The sequence below is a fragment of the Phytophthora infestans genome, genomic scaffold (assembly GCF_000142945.1).
Source record: "Phytophthora infestans T30-4 supercont1.19 genomic scaffold, whole genome shotgun sequence".
NCBI lineage: Eukaryota > Oomycota > Peronosporomycetes > Peronosporales > Peronosporaceae > Phytophthora > Phytophthora infestans.
The window spans coordinates 2,067,180-2,082,934 of record NW_003303740.1 but is presented as its reverse complement, the minus strand read 5'-3'; the positions used below and the strand labels follow the sequence as shown (position 1 = coordinate 2,082,934).

The following is a 15,755-nucleotide window of genomic DNA, read 5'->3' as shown; positions in this document are numbered from 1 at the left end:
GGTGTAGCCACGACTTTTTCACTGCAATCTTCAACGGACACTTTCGCACTGTGATGGAGGGCCCCGTTAAGATCGCAGCCGGTGCGCCGGCCCGCGCATGGCAGAGCAAACAAGAGTGGGTTGTACTTGTGGAGAACATCGCGCAGTCTCGCGCACGACTCGCCTCCGGTATCCAGCTGGCCATCGAGAAGCAGTGGGGCAACAACTTCACCGGTGTGGCAATTGTAGTATTTTTTGTGAAAAATGTCGAATAATACTAATAATACTAAGTATACAGCCAGCCTGCAGGAATATGCGGCGACCAAGGAGAACGAGATCCGCGACGTATGCAGCTCCAATTTCCAGGAGTTTGTAGACTCGATCGAGGAGATCGTGCATATGAAGGCGGACGTATCCAAGCTGCAGGTGGTTCTAGTACTCACGCCTCAAAATAGTACTCAAGTTCTGATATAATATTTATGATCATCGGAGCAGAATGATATCGATCGTTTTCAGAGCGAACTCGTAACGTCAACGTCGGGGATCCTCTCAGTCCACGACTCCCTGGCCACATGCTGTATGGTGCAAAAGCACATTGACGAGTCCATCGAGAAGCTACAGCAATGCCAACGCATAGTAAGTTGAGAAGTCATAAAAATAGTACTCCTGCCAATAACGATTATTACTACTGGGTAGGTGGCTCTCGCTGCATCAATCGAGGCTTACATCCAACAGGGCAAACTGTTCCATGCACTCAAAATGCTTGAAGAACTCCGCGTCGAAATTGCAGCCTTTCGAGTACGATTTTTGTTGCTCAAGCTTTCAGTTTTGCTTCAAGGATCCTAAACTCCCGGCTCTACTAGGGTCGACTATTCCCACAACGCATGAGCGACTGGATGCACGTTGCCATGCGAACTATCAAGGACGAAGCGAAGCGAAATGCCTCCGTCTGGCTGGAAGATGTTCGCGCGGCGTCATTGGTACGAAAAATTCAAAACTTAGACACCAAAATTTGGACTAAATTTTGATATTTCTGTTTTTTTTTGCTGTTTAGTCAATTGGTCAAGCAGCAATTCATCGCCTGGAGAACCAAATCAGCGAGCAATACTACGAACAGGACGTGCTAGAGAAGAGCGGCCATGCGCTTGGGAGATCCAACAGCGGCCAAGTTCCTGCCAGTCCTCGAGCCTCGTTGAGTCCGTCCGACTCGGGAAGATCGTTAGTGAGCGAAGACTCGTTCAAGCTGCCGTCCATCCGCGTCTTCAACTCCGACGCTGATACTTTACGCGAGCGCAGTAACATTCACTCCAACTACATGAAAAGAAGCTCTGGCTCAGCTGTCGCCGATGCTGAGGATCCTCCACGTCTTCCGTGCCATAAGTCAAGTCCCTGAACTGGCGGCGTTCTACAATGCCAACCGCTTGGTAAAGATGGCTACGTTTATTAAGTTTTAGAGGTTTTGTTCTGCTGTTATTTAACGTTTGTTTTTGCACTTTTATTAACAGCCTCAATTGCAGTTAACGTCGTTTCTAAGAGGCGCAGTTACTACGATCACTCCGGACAAGTTTGTAGCGCAGCACGACGAGCTGTCCAAGAAGTTGACGGGCGCTTTTTGCCTTGAACATTTGCTGTGGCGCTACTCGGACGCTGCGTTGCTGTCCAAGAAAGAGATCAATGGGATCTTCCATCTCGTGATGCAGAGTTTGTGTGGCATTGTGTCGACTTCGGTCTTGAGCGTCAACGTGCCGAGTACGATCCTCGATATCAAGCTCCGAGCGATCGTGTGTGCTCGAACGCTAAGTGACGAGGTGCACGAGTACAACTCCACGCTGATGTTTGACACTTTCCGTCGCTTGGGAACGCACTTCCGGAGCGCAATCATGGCGGAAACCAAGAGGTACTTTAATACATGGCTGCAGAAGGAGGGCGAGGGTATTGACACAACTGTGTGGCGTGGACTGCAGGAAGCTTCGGGAATTCATGTCCAGCGATACTTTCGAGCGCGTTCAAGTCTCTTCCGAGCAACTTCGAGCGGTATTTTTCACGGACTTTTGTCGGCCGGATTGTGTTTTAAACTCAGTTCTTTTTGTATTTTAGACGCTGCAGTGCTGCGGATTGGAGAAAGAAGACGGACGTTTGTTGAAGAATGTCGATCTCGGATCCAACCTCGTTGTGCTGCCGTTTACCAGTGTACGTGTGGCTGATAAAAGCTGGGTGTGTGGCATTCACTGACCTCTGTATCTTTTGTTTTATTAGGTGGTCGTAAAGAGCTGTACGAGTATCGAGGCGCTGGTCCAGATGATGTTCGACTATGAGCGGTAGGAATGGAACTCTCTCGTTGTGTGAATGGGTACAATGATTATTCACTCGTGCCGTGATGTAGCTATTTGAACATTGACGACTGGGGCGAGTGGGTGCGAAGTGACACGATCGAGGCGCTGTCGTTTCTTAACGAAACGTTGAACGAAGTGATCGACCAGCACACAGACCTGCAAGTTTCGACGGTATACAGTAGTAAACAGTAGTGGGTGCGTGTAGTGTCTTACAGCTCCTCCTTGTTGCTTACAGGCCGTCATGATGGGGACGAACGCGTCGTTTCTGGCTTGTGCCTGTGATCGCTTCGAGGAACACGTCAAGATTCAGACGGAAGCGTGGGAAGCGCGGACGTATGGCTACAGTGTCAGTAATACGCTCCGAGGAGCGAACACGCAACTCATAAAGCCTTGCTCCAGTCGACTGCTGTTGAGTAAGGCTGCAGCCAAGAAGAAGTTCGAGAGCACAACTACAAGAGCGCAAGATATGGTCTGCGAGCTCATGGTATGGTGTTGAAAGTATTTTTTTTAGTGTGTAATACTCATCTGCTACCTGTTTTTTATTCTAGTTGAAGAAGATTGACGAGTTGTTATCGAGTTTCTACTACCTCAACTGGACTCCCAGTGCGGTGCTGACCCAGCCAGATCCTTCCATGTGGGACCTCATCAACTACCTCAAAGTGACGTTTGCGCAACTGGGTCAGCTGCCTCCAGCAGTCCAGGAAGCTGTTCACTTTGCTTCGTGCAGCTATCTGGCCAAGTCGCTGGAGCAGATTTTGAGTGGGGCCACGGTGAAGAAGCTCAACATGGAGGGGATTGCCAACTTCAAACGCAACTTGGACGTGCTGCTGGACTTCATCGAGTCCGTCCCGATTGCTCAGCTGAAAGATTGCTTCGTGCCCATCTCGCATCTCGTCGACCTCTTCGTCTCTGGACGCGTCGAAGCTTTCCTTGATCCGCAGCAAAAGTACGTCCCATCATTTTCAGTTTTGTAGAAAAGTGGTGAGTATACTCACATCTTGTTTGTGGATCTTTTATGAGTAGAGATGCTCGTGGCAAGTACTCGCATCTATCTTCCGACACTGTTTCCGCTGTACTCGCCAAGATGAAGGATGGAAAGAGCTCATCAAAGGCATGGGGAGCGACATTCGTTAGTGCTCCAAAGAAGACCCTCTTCGGAGTTAAGAGCTCTCGAAAATAAGCCTTAAAACCGAGAAATAAACAACTTGTTTAAGGTGTGGTGGGTGGTGGAATGGACTCCATGAGCTGCGTTTGCAGCCATTCCAGACTCTGCGCCCCACTCTGTCGTCGTCTCTGACTACACTCTCCAAGTAGAACCAGTAGATTCCCGATCGCGGGCTGACGTTCTCCTAGTTTTGCCACGTTGCGATGCAGCTTCGCGTCGTTGCCAGACCGCGCAGCTAGACGGACTGCTCCATTGAGTAAAGTTCTACTGACACTCGTGTCTTCGATTTGATTTGACGAGTGTGAAGTCTTGAGTTGTTGCGCATATGTGCGTGATAAATGATAGAAAATGTTTCTAGAGAGCGATCCGACCTGGTTGCTCTCGTGACGAATCGCTGCGTCTCCAAGTCGAGTCTGCAGCTTCTCCAACTTCTCCTGCGTCGTCTGTTCTCGATCGAGAAGACGACAAAAAGCTTCGAACGTCAACGCAGCATCCACCAGATCTTTCATCCTTCCGAGCGACGCGGGCGTCTTCGTCTCCAGTGGCTTGTTCTCCTTTACGTTCTCGAGAAGAAGATTCGCCCACGTGCATTCTTCTCGTTTCTTCGCGTACCGAACTATCAACTGCAGTGTAGATAACTGGAATTCACTGAAGACACGACGTAGAACATTCTCCTGTCGTTGGGTCTCGACGGTAGTGACCTCGCTCTTCTCTAGATCAGACCAAAGCTGGTCCACGCGACTGCGCAGTGCCGTCTCAAACGAGACCAATTCACTCTCCGACTCCGGAGTTTCTGGACTTTTCACGAGTTTTGTTAGCGACTGACGCACTTTGTGCTGCATGGTCGACACGTTGGCGGTCTCTGCTTTGGTCGAAAACGCTGCTGCCACGTTCTTCTCTTCTTGTTCAAGCAGATACGTCGAGGCAGGCAAACTGGCACGTCTCCAGGACAACAAGACGCGGAGAAAGAGCACGATCTGCTTCATGAGATTCCCCGCGTTTTCCTGCGTTGATCGAGCCATTCCTGCGCACGAGAAGACGTTGGGAGCCATCACAGTGGCCAGCGCTTGCGTCGTCATCTGGTTGACCGAGCGGTGCGTGTTAACCTCCAGCATGTGCTCCAGCAGCCATTGAAACACAGCGTTCTCTCGCTGGCCCAGTTTCTGAAGGGTGCGTGCGATCTGAGCGTCCACTAGATCGATGTTTTCAGTCGTAACGAGGTGCAGATCATCGTCGTCGTCGAGCTTCCCCGTGGTTACTAACTTGGTGACGGAGGCCAGATCGTGGACATCCAAGACGTCCAGTAAGAGAACGGGCAGCTCACGAAGCCACAGCTTCAGGAGACTGGCGTACACGTGTGGATCTGAGACTTGGGCGGGCTCAAACGAGCCTCGATTGATCGCGGCTTTGGCACGTTGCACCTCGTCCTGAACGGGTGAAACGCGGAAGATGTATTTGCATTTCAAGCCTCCGTGACGCGCCAGTTCTCGACGTAGCATGCGGACGAGTGCTGGCACTTGGTCGTCGATGTCTGTTCCTTGTCGACAACGCATGTGGGATAACGCGATCCCGAATTGTTTGTGCAGCGCTGCCCACTCGGCGGACATGGGTGCGCCTTCGTACTGGGCCTGGATGGAGTTGTACTTGACACAGACATCGTGGGAAGCTCGGAACGGATCGCCGACGAAGATTTTGCCACTGGAACGCGTCGATCCTTCGCGGTTGGTGGCTCCTAGAGCGGTCTCTGAGCGCCAATTGAAGCTTTGTCGTCTTGAGTGTCGATTGGGCGAGTCCACGGTGTATTGGTCGTTGTAGGCACGCATTGCAGCCGCTAGACTTGGAGACGATGTGGATGTGGACAGGGAGGAGAGAAGGCGGTTCACACGAGCGTTAGTGACTGTGTCGATGCTTGCGAGAGGGTCATCTCGGGACGATACGGACAGCCATGATGACTTTACGGATGGAGACGTTGGGGGAGACGACGAAGCCTTTGGACGCAAAGATACTGGCGATCGTGGAGGCCTTTTAGAGGCGACGTCGGACGAGATTGATAAAGAGTTTAAAGAAACGTCGCTAGACGTTCGAGAGTCGTTGAGCTTGACAAAGCGAGCCGAGGGATCGCGAGTACTGCCACGCATGACTGGGGACTTGGCAGAGGATGGCAAGAGCTTGAACTCCGTCGCAGGTTGACGGAAACTCGCAGTCGTCGATGTGCGATGCTCGAGATTCAGCTTGTTGTCCTTCTGACTGAGCGCTGGGAGCTCGTCGGTCGACAGGGTTAACAGGTCGTCAGCACTTGCAGAAGCGTGTAGCTGTAGCTTTGCCGGGACCATTGGAGACTGCGCCCGAAACTCGAAAGTCTCGCCCAGTAACCCGGTCGAAGCTTCACCCTCAACGTCGCTATGTGAAGATGACGAGGCGTCACTAATCTCCTCTGCGATTTCATTGTCGAGTTCTTGCTCAACCGTAGGAGCTGCAGGTTTCTCTCCACCGGCAAAGACCCTTTCAATGTGCGCTTCACGACGTATGAACTCGTGTTGCATGCACTCGACTGCAGTCGGGCGTTCGGCGGGATCTTTACGTAGACAGAAGCGTAGGAAATCCAAGAACGCCGCCGACCATTTCTCCGGGTGAGCGACTTGTGGCGGCGGGTTGCGAGGGATTTGGATGAGGACTCGCATAGGATGCTCGTCAAAGAGTGGCGGCTTCTGGTCTGCTAGCTCAATCGCCGTGATCCCCAAGGACCAAATGTCGGCTTTGAAGTCGTAGTCGCTGTCTTGAATGAGCTCCGGACTCATCCAGTACGGGGTACCCACGAATGAACCCCGACGAGATAAAGTGTCTCGGAGTTGAGCTGACACACCGAAGTCCGCGATCTTGACTTGGCCGGAATCCGTAAGTAAAATATTGCCTCCTTTCACGTCTCTGTGGATCTTACGACGCGAGTGCAAGTACGCTAGACCGTTGAGTGCTCCACGCATGATAATGGAGATCTCCCGTTCATTTAAGGAGCGGACACGACGGACATCTCCCACCGACCCACCGGCACAATGCTCCATCGCGACCCATAACGCGCCGTCCTTGTAGTAGGCGCCGTGGAAGGCTACAACGTTCGGGTGGTCGCATTCGCGTAAGAATTGGATCTCACGTCGCACGCTTTCAATGTCTTCCCCCCGTTCGCCAGCTTCAAGTGCGACGGGGATCACTTTTAACGCTGCGAGGCGTGCACGGTCCTTCTTGTAGCAGGCGCGAAACACGCGACCAAAAGCGCCGGCGCCTTCCTTGCGTTGGAGCTCGAAAACGTCTTCCGGGTCAACTTCCTCGAGCCCCAACGTCTTCAAGACCGGGAGCTCGGCACTGGTGACGGCGTACGACGCACGACGAGGCTTCGCCATCGAGAAGGGGCGAGAGATTTTAGCGACACAATCAGGGACGAGTCGCAGCTTTATCTATAGCAACCGTCGGATGCTCAACAAACTATTCCGGTTAGCTGCTGGATGTGGCAGTTGGTTTGATCACGAGAATACCAGAACTTTGGGACAGGAGCATGCTCGCCGCTTCTCGAAGCTGTAGATCGATGGGAGACTCTCGCACTTTGGTAACAAGTCATTGTCCAATACGACAGCAAGGAGAGAGTGACGATGCCGGAGAAGGTGACGGGGCAAAGCGTTGGTATTGATCTGGGCACGACCTACTCGTGTGTTGGTGTGTGGCAGAATGATCGCGTGGAGATCATTGCCAACGATCAGGGGAACCGCACGACCCCGTCGTACGTGGCGTTCACCGACACGGAGCGTCTCATCGGTGATGCAGCCAAGAACCAGGTGGCTATGAACGCGCACAACACGGTGTTTGATGTCAAGCGGTTGATCGGACGTAAGTTCACCGATCCAGAGGTGCAATCGGACATTAAGCACTGGCCGTTTAACGTAATTCGTGGTGCCGAAAGCAAACCGCAAGTGGTGGTGCAGTTCAAGGGGGAGAAGAAAACATTCCAACCAGAAGAGATCTCGTCCATGGTGCTGATCAAGATGCGCGAGGTCGCGGAGGCTTTCATCGGGAAACAAGTGAAGAATGCAGTGGTGACGGTCCCGGCCTACTTCAACGACTCGCAGCGTCAGGCGACTAAAGATGCTGGGGCTATTGCTGGTCTGAACGTGCTGCGTATCATTAATGAGCCGACGGCTGCTGCGATCGCCTATGGGCTCGACAAGAAAGGAGGCGAGCACAACGTGCTGATCTTCGATCTCGGAGGCGGTACGTTCGACGTCTCACTGCTAACTATTGAAGACGGGATCTTCGAGGTCAAGGCGACGGCGGGTGACACCCACTTGGGCGGTGAGGACTTCGACAACCGTCTGGTCGAGTTCTTCGTGACCGAGTTCAAGCGTAAGCACCGCAAGGATATGACGTCGAACCAGCGAGCTCTGCGTCGTCTTCGTACGGCGTGCGAACGCGCCAAGCGGACGTTGTCCACTTCGGCGCAGGCGTACATCGAGATCGACTCGCTGTTTGACGGCGTGGACTTCAACTCGACCATCACGCGCGCGCGGTTTGAAGACTTGTGCAGCGAATATTTCCGCAAGACCATGGATCCTGTTGCGCAGGTTCTGCGGGATTCCAAGTTGTCCAAGAACCAGGTAAACGAGATCGTATTGGTCGGAGGCTCGACGCGCATCCCGAAGGTGCAGCAGTTGCTGAAGGATTTCTTCAATGGCAAGGAGCTGTTCAAGTCCATCAACCCGGACGAAGCCGTCGCGTACGGCGCCACCGTGCAAGCTGCGATTCTGAGTGGCAACGAGTCGTCTTCTAAGCTGCAGGACCTGTTGCTACTGGACGTCGCGCCGTTGTCGCTGGGCCTGGAGACAGCCGGTGGCGTCATGACTAAGCTCATTCCACGCAACACAACGGTGCCGTCGAAGAAGACGCAGTCGTTCTCGACGTACGCCGACAACCAGTCCGGCGTGTTGATTCAGGTGTTCGAGGGCGAGCGGACTATGACGCGTGACAACCATCATCTGGGCAAGTTCAACCTGGACGGCATCCCGCCCATGCCGCGTGGCGTTCCGCAAATTGATGTCACGTTCGACGTTGATGTTAACGGTATTTTGAACGTCTCGGCCGTGGAGAAGTCCACCGGTAAGGAGAACAAGATCACGATCACGAACGATAAAGGTCGACTGTCGCAATCCGACATCGACCGCATGGTCGCCGACGCTGAGAAATACAAGGATCAAGATGAACGCAACAAACTGCGTGTCGAGTCGAAGAACGCGTTGGAGAACTACGCGTTTTCGCTTCGAAACTCGACGCGCGAGGAGAAGATAGCGGCGAAACTGAGTGAAGAAGACAAGAAGAGTATCGAGGACAAAGTTGCGGAAACGCTGCATTGGCTGGATGCCAACCAGGCAGCGGAGAAGGAGGAGTTTGACGCCAAGCAGCAGGAGCTGGAGGGCGTGGCCAATCCTATTCTGCAGAAGATCTATGCGTCGGAGGCGGGTGCTGGAATGGGAGGAATGGGCGGAGCTGGTCCACGACCTGGTGGACCGAGTGGTGCTGGGAGTGCCGACGGGGAGGAAGGTCCCAAGATCGAAGAGGTGGACTAAGCGGGACGGACGGGCGAGATTGAGGGTGGAAGCTTACGCTATAAGCATTTTTGAAATGGTGTAGTCGTTGACGTTGCTCTCTTGCTGGAGCTGTTGTCAATGTGAAAATAACACCAACAAGCGTATTGAAGCTCATGAAGTTATTGCGTACTACTACGTAGTACTAATTGTCCTCGATCCTCTGAAAGGAGATCAAAAACCTAAGATCCATTATGATACGTTCTTGGTGCGGTAATTCGCTCCACTTCAACTTCAGCAGACGCGGCAAGTCTAGCGCAAAAAAACAACTTGTCAGCTTTTACTCGTCTACATGTAGTGGCCACAGTTGCAGCGCCGCCGTCCGTGAGACTGGTGCATACTTGAATGCGGTTATCAATGGTCGTGCCGGTGAGTTCAAGTCGCGCCGTCCGTTATGATATCGGGTTTTATCTTGCTTTTCGTATGCTCGATCTTGTGCAAAAAACGCAACAAGTTGCCCCGCCGATTGCCAACCACTCGCTGTTACCAGAATCAGAAAAACGACCAAACGACCAGCTAACTTACGATCGCACGGCGCCCTCCCGGCCATTTGCCGACCGAGTCCTGCGCAACCCTGTAACCATGGTCGACGAGGAGGTGGCGCGCTCTCTGGAGCAGGAAGCCATCGCGCTTGTGAATCTCAGCAACCCCACGAAATTCGTGTCGAACCAGCCGCTTGTCGAGGCTGAGAGCGCCGGTCAGGAACAGGACGCGTCGGCGGAACTGCTGGACGGCAACATCTCCATGAAGTCGCTGCTTGTGACGCTCAAGAAGCGGAAACTGCAGCATCCTGAGGCTCAGGTGAAGGAGGAGCAGCCAACCGAACCTGATACCGTCGACGACGCCAAGCTCCCGAGCTTCCGCACCGTTTTCCAGCCCCAGCAACAGGAGAATGAGGAGACGGGGGAACCTGTGCCGCCGGAGCTCAAATGCAAGTACCGTACTGGCAAATGCCACAATGCGCGTGCGCTCAAGTCGTGCGGAGACTACCACAATCTGTGCAACTACCACCGACTGCGCGCTAATGCCAACCAGCGCAAACTGGACCGCAAGAAGAAGGAGCAGCGTCTGCAACAGCAACAGCTCACGGCCAGCGCGTCGTCCTCACCGCGCGCGCAGCCGCTCCTCGCTTCGTCACATGCGGCCGCGGCGGCACTCGCGTCTCTCGTGGCTGCACGGCCTCAGCACCACTTTGACATGTTGCAGCAGAGACCGCTCTTCGCCTCGGGCGCCACCGTGCAGGAGGTGGACAAGAACAATAGGAATAGAAGCACCCCCAACTGTGTCCGTCCCAAGCAGGAAGACGCCTGCAGTTATTAGACTGGCACTAAGTCGCTCTTGGGCGCAATGTGCCCCTCATAGACCCCCCCCCATAAACAGATAAACAGAGCAACAAACGCGTGACCTCAAGACGCGGTAGTACAGTACATAGTTATTCGTCTAGCTAGAGCTTCATATTAACGTCTAGCAACTACGGAAGATAGTACCGCGTTATGTGTACACGACCAGGAAGATCATGACAACGAGCACGGCCACTAGGAAGAGGATGAGTCCAAGTTGACATTTGTCTAAAAAAGTAGCAAATTGGCAAAGTTAGCATAACTTTGAAATTTCTGGAGTGTATACACGTATACCTTTTGTCTTCAGGAGTTTGCTCAAACGTCCCATGACAAAATTCATTCGCTCTTGTGCTTCGTCCACATCGTCAGTCAGATCGTCCAACATTCTGTAGCCAACACACACAAAAAAATACAATTATCACACTGCCGAATAAAAATTTCAAACCTGCAAAGAGTACGCACTTATTCTGGTGTTTGACTTCGCTCGAGATCTCCACGGTGACTCCATGCAAGCGTGTGATATCCGAGTGAAGTCCTGCCAAACTGTCATTCTGCTCCTGCATAATTTGCTGTAGCGATACCAAAAGAAAATCCGCCATCACTCGTGCATTAGCAGCTATAAACCCAGCGTTAATCAGCAAAAAAAAACTCGCACCTGTTGCCGCTGTGTTTCATCCTCCAAAAATCGCTCGTTTCGCTCTTGCCCCGTGAGATTTGACCTGAAAGACGTCGACGACTTCGCTGGTTGCATCAACTGCACGCGTGTCAGCCGAATATCACCATCCATGCAGCCTATTTCTCTCCATACCTTGCGTTCTTCTTTGCGGATCCGTGTCTTCACAGTGTCGGTTGAGATTTCGGTTGAAACAGCTTGGAGTTCCTGTCCCCACATGACATTAGCTCTTTTTTTATTCCTTCCTCTCCTGAATCTCCACGCTTTCTCTCACCTTTCTAGTGGCGGCTACAAACGCTTTCCGACTTGCGATCTCCGCCGCGTCAATGTGCTCGAATTTTGCTCGATTGGCTTCCACCATGACGATGGTCTCTTCCAAAAACTTGAGCGACTTCTCCGCTGTCACCACGGCGCCCTCGATCTCTACAGCAGCACGCTGTCAGTTGCGCGTTGCAATAAAGAGAACGTTGTAGTCAATGCAGCACGCACGATGTGTAAGCGCCGGTAGTTCCTTTGCGGCGGGTGAGTCTTTGACGTCCAAGATGGCGCGCCATTTGGCGTGTTTCTGATTCACGGCCGACACTTTGCTCTCCAGTTCACTATACGCAGCAGTGTTAGAGACGGCAAAGCGTATATCATAACCGCTACAGCCACACGCACTCCTTGAAAACGTAGAACGGGTCGCCGCTAGCTGCCGCCATGGACGGCTCCTTCTTCATCATAGCCTGGAGCTATTGGTATCTGCAGACGCCGCTTGACAGGCGTTTTCGTACTTAATCGCGAAGAAAATCAGTGAAAAATGAAAAATCGAGTGGGAAAATCCATAGGTTCGTTTTTTATTTCTGCCTGAAAAAAATATGTTTTTGCTTTTCATTTGCTATTCATAAAAAGCAAAACATTTTTAATTATAGTGTGGATTGGTCGGAGTGTTGGTGATTGGGAATGGAGCTGGATCGAAGAGAAATGAATGCACTGCTTCGGGGACGAGACTGAGGCCTGCGCAGTTGCATCGGGTTGGATGTAAGGTGGACTTGACGGTGAGGTGGAGAATATCCGTGACGAAGTTCAGAAGCGACTTTGACGCTCGCTTACCGAGAATACTCAGGAACAGCCCGTCTGGGTTCGGTCCGAACACCAAGAAGTCCACAATCTTGCCGCAAAATTCGCAGTGGAGGCTGCGGTGGGCCCCACGCACGATGCTGTACACTTTGTTGCGCAAGGCTATGAATTCGTGTAGTTCTCGATGGATCTGGAAGGTTTGTGACTGTGATTGGGTGTTACCTTGAAGGTTAGACGATTCGCCAATGGGGATCCTTGATATCTCTAGTTGGATAACTTTGAACTACCTCGACTGGATAAAGCACTGTGGCTCTTGTTTTCACGCGCAATATTCGAATCGAGCGGACTGCCTTGAGCTGCAACAGCGCGGTTCGCCGGCCTGGGAGGTTTATCACGGGATCAAGTGTAACGGACTTAAGCGGTCGAATACATTTAGTCGACTGATCCCATACCATTCGTGGGGAGCTCACAGATTGTGGTAGTTGCTAACGTGGATAGTTTTTTTTAAAGTAAGGAAAGAGCGACCCGAGTTCTCAACTTGTACTACAAATTGCAACTGCATGCTACCCAGGCTGTTTTTATCCATCCAATCAACCAGATTACCGCAAGTCGTGGATGCGCTCCAAACTGGTGTCCAATCGACTGGATTGGATGAATACGTCGGACCACTATATTAATAGATACCGTGGAGAGTGGTATCAATACACGTACGATTGTAAACAATTCGTAAAACGAACGCCCGCATTCTGTCGGCAATTCCTGTTTACAGAAGATTTTTCAGAACCCTGAAGATCATGGCTTAACGATCGCGCTTGTGGCTGTAACTTGTACTTGTATTGCTTTTAATCTGAACCACGCCAAATGATTCAATGAAGCAGCACAGCTTGATGTGAATGGCGACCAGCTATCAACTATCTGAAAGCAAGCAAAAGTCTTGCAGCAAGTTGCTCAACTCGAGTCGACGGTCGACCCAGACCAAACAATTTATGCTCATCACAACCGTCTACTCCATCTTGCGAATTATGCATACTACGACTATGTAGAGCGCATTCACTCCACTACGAAATAATTTTTCAAACAAGAAAGATAAACCATTACGGGGGGGGGGGGGTATCAGTCTACTGCATGTGCACATATATTTACTTTATTGGTTTCTTTGCTAAAATAATCTGAGCATATCTATCAACATGCACTTCTCCCACACCGAATCACTGGCGACAACTTAGTCCACCTCCTCGATCTTCGGACCCTGCTCGGCACCCGACGAGCGAGAGTCAGTACCAGGCATATCATTCGGCATGCTACCGGGCATACCATCACCAGCACCGCCTGCAGATGCATACACCTTCTGCAGCACCGGGTTAGCCACGCTCTCCAGCTCCTTCTGCTTCGACTCGTACTCCTCCTTCTCCGACGATTGGTGCGCATCCATCCACTGGATCACTTCCGTCACCTTGTCGTCCACCACCTTCTTGTCGGCTTCCGGGATCTTCTCCTTCATCTTCTCGTCGTTCAGACTGTTTCGCAGACTGTACGCGTAGTTCTCCAGCGCGTTCTTCGCCTCGATACGCACCTTGTTGGCCTCGTCCTCCGACTTGTACTTCTCGGCCTCCGCCACCATGCGTTCGATCTCGGCCTGCGAGAGGCGGCCCTTGTCGTTCGTGATCGTGATCTTGTTCTCCTTGCCGGTCGACTTCTCCACGGCCGACACGTTCAGGATGCCGTTGGCGTCGATGTCGAACGTCACGTCGATCTGCGGCACCCCACGAGGCATGGGCGGGATGCCGTCCAGGTTGAACTTGCCGAGCAGGTTGTTGTCGCGTGTCATGGTGCGCTCGCCCTCGAACACCTGAATGAGCACGCCCGGCTGGTTGTCCGCGTACGTCGAGAACGTCTGCGACTTCTTGGTCGGCACCGTCGTGTTACGAGCAATCAGCGTCGTCATGACACCGCCCGCCGTCTCCAGACCTAGAGACAACGGCGTCACATCCAGAAGCAGCAGGTCCTGCAGCTTCTCGGACGAGTCGTTGCCGCTCAGAATGGCAGCCTGCACCGTGGCGCCGTACGCGACGGCCTCATCTGGGTTGATGGACTTGTTGGGCTCCTTGCCGTTAAAGAAGTCGGACAGCAGCTGCTGCACCTTGGGGATACGCGTGGATCCGCCCACGAGCACCACCTCATGCACCTGGCCCTTGGACAGCTTGGCATCGCGTAGAACCTTCTCCACGGGCTCCATCGTCTTGCGGAAGTAGTCGCCGCACATGTCCTCGAAACGCGCGCGCGTGATGGTCGAGTTGAAGTCCACGCCGTCAAACAGAGAGTCGATCTCGATGTAGGCTTGTGCCGACGACGACAGCGTACGCTTGGCACGCTCACACGCCGTACGCAGACGACGCAACGCGCGCTGGTTCTGCGTCAGGTCCTTGCGGTGCTTGCGCTTGAACTCCTGCACGAAATGCTCGACGAGGCGGTTGTCGAAGTCCTCACCGCCCAGGTGCGTGTCACCCGCTGTGGCTTTCACCTCGAAGATGCCCTCCTCAATACTCAGCAAAGACACGTCAAACGTGCCGCCGCCCAGATCGAAGATCAGCACGTTGCGCTCGCCACCTTTCTTGTCCAGGCCGTACGCGATCGCAGCGGCGGTCGGCTCGTTGATGATACGCAGCACGTTGAGCCCAGCGATAGCACCGGCATCCTTGGTTGCTTGGCGTTGGGAGTCGTTGAAGTAAGCCGGCACCGTGATGACGGCGTTCTTGACCTCCTTGCCGATGAAAGCCTCGGCCACCTCGCGCATCTTGATCAGCACCATGGACGAGATCTCCTCCGGCTGGAACGTCTTGGTCTCACCCTTGAACTGCACCGTGATCTGCGGTTTGTCACCGGGACCCGCCGTGATCTTGAACGGCCAGTGCTTGATGTCGGCCTGCACCACGGGGTCTGAGAACTTGCGACCGATGAGGCGCTTGGCGTCAAACACCGTGTTGGCCGCGTTCATAGCGACCTGGTTCTTGGCAGCGTCACCGATCAGACGTTCCGAGTCCGTAAACGCCACATACGACGGGGTCGTGCGGTTGCCCTGGTCGTTGGCGATGATCTCCACGCGGTCGTTCTGCCACACGCCCACACACGAGTAGGTCGTGCCCAGATCAATGCCCACCGAGTATCCAGACGTAGCTTGAGTCATCTTGAGTTCTGATGCGAGTTTGTGTTGGGTAGTTTATGTAGTAGGTCTTGTAGTCTTCGCTATCGGACGTTCCGAAGCCTGTTGTTGTTAGTGTGAATCGCTTGATGTCCACAATGGAAATTCAGAAATGAGCGTAGCTGGCAAAGACAGACAGCATAGCAGCACTGACAGTCAGGGTGAGCAAGTTGGTCGGGTTGGTGCCTCCCGTCCCGTCTCGCATCTCGATGCTTCGAGATGATTCGGACTGAGTATGGTTTGCAGAATCGGGGCTTCGAGTCGAAGTTCGACGGGTTTTCTAGACTGTGCTCAATGAGTCTGAGACAGTGAGGTAAGGACGGGGTGTTTAGCAATGGAGTCCATAGTATGGACAGGCGTGAGCTGGTCGTGACGTGTTTGAT

The 15,755-nt window shown here is 52.9% G+C and overlaps 6 protein-coding genes across 6 annotated transcripts; 3 read left to right on the top strand and 3 right to left on the bottom strand.

Annotated features, from left to right (window-relative positions):
* Positions 1-53: 53 nt before the first annotated feature.
* On the top strand, positions 54-3,492 carry PITG_11254 (exocyst complex component, putative; the record flags this gene model as incomplete). The annotated part of the gene is made up of 15 exons (XM_002901967.1): positions 54-213; positions 278-405; positions 475-615; positions 676-777; positions 843-959; positions 1,034-1,237; positions 1,317-1,403; positions 1,485-1,876; positions 1,944-2,013; positions 2,077-2,169; positions 2,236-2,297; positions 2,363-2,483; positions 2,548-2,796; positions 2,861-3,258; positions 3,336-3,492. 15 exons carry the CDS (start codon positions 54-56, stop codon positions 3,490-3,492), a joined length of 2,481 nt encoding a protein of 826 aa, XP_002902013.1.
* A 29-nt stretch (positions 3,493-3,521) lies between these two features.
* PITG_11253 (serine/threonine protein kinase) lies at positions 3,522-6,872 on the bottom strand (the record flags this gene model as incomplete). Its single annotated transcript, XM_002901966.1, has 1 exon — positions 3,522-6,872. One exon carries the CDS (start codon positions 6,870-6,872, stop codon positions 3,522-3,524), a length of 3,351 nt encoding a protein of 1,116 aa, XP_002902012.1.
* A 246-nt stretch (positions 6,873-7,118) lies between these two features.
* On the top strand, positions 7,119-9,083 carry PITG_11252 (heat shock protein 70; the record flags this gene model as incomplete). The annotated part of the gene is made up of 1 exon (XM_002901965.1): positions 7,119-9,083. The coding sequence occupies one exon, from the start codon at positions 7,119-7,121 to the stop codon at positions 9,081-9,083; it is 1,965 nt and encodes a 654-aa protein (XP_002902011.1).
* Positions 9,084-9,845: 762 nt separating this feature from the next.
* On the top strand, positions 9,846-10,421 carry PITG_11251 (uncharacterized protein; the record flags this gene model as incomplete). Its single annotated transcript, XM_002901964.1, has 1 exon — positions 9,846-10,421. One exon carries the CDS (start codon positions 9,846-9,848, stop codon positions 10,419-10,421), a length of 576 nt encoding a protein of 191 aa, XP_002902010.1.
* Positions 10,422-10,592: 171 nt separating this feature from the next.
* Positions 10,593-11,192, bottom strand: PITG_11250 (uncharacterized protein; the record flags this gene model as incomplete). Its single annotated transcript, XM_002901963.1, has 4 exons — positions 10,593-10,669; positions 10,736-10,827; positions 10,904-11,010; positions 11,097-11,192. 4 exons carry the CDS (start codon positions 11,190-11,192, stop codon positions 10,593-10,595), a joined length of 372 nt encoding a protein of 123 aa, XP_002902009.1.
* Positions 11,193-13,286: 2,094 nt separating this feature from the next.
* PITG_11249 (heat shock 70 kDa protein) lies at positions 13,287-15,469 on the bottom strand (the record flags this gene model as incomplete). The annotated part of the gene is made up of 1 exon (XM_002901962.1): positions 13,287-15,469. One exon carries the CDS (start codon positions 15,355-15,357, stop codon positions 13,396-13,398), a length of 1,962 nt encoding a protein of 653 aa, XP_002902008.1.
* Between the last annotated feature and the right edge of the window lie 286 nt (positions 15,470-15,755).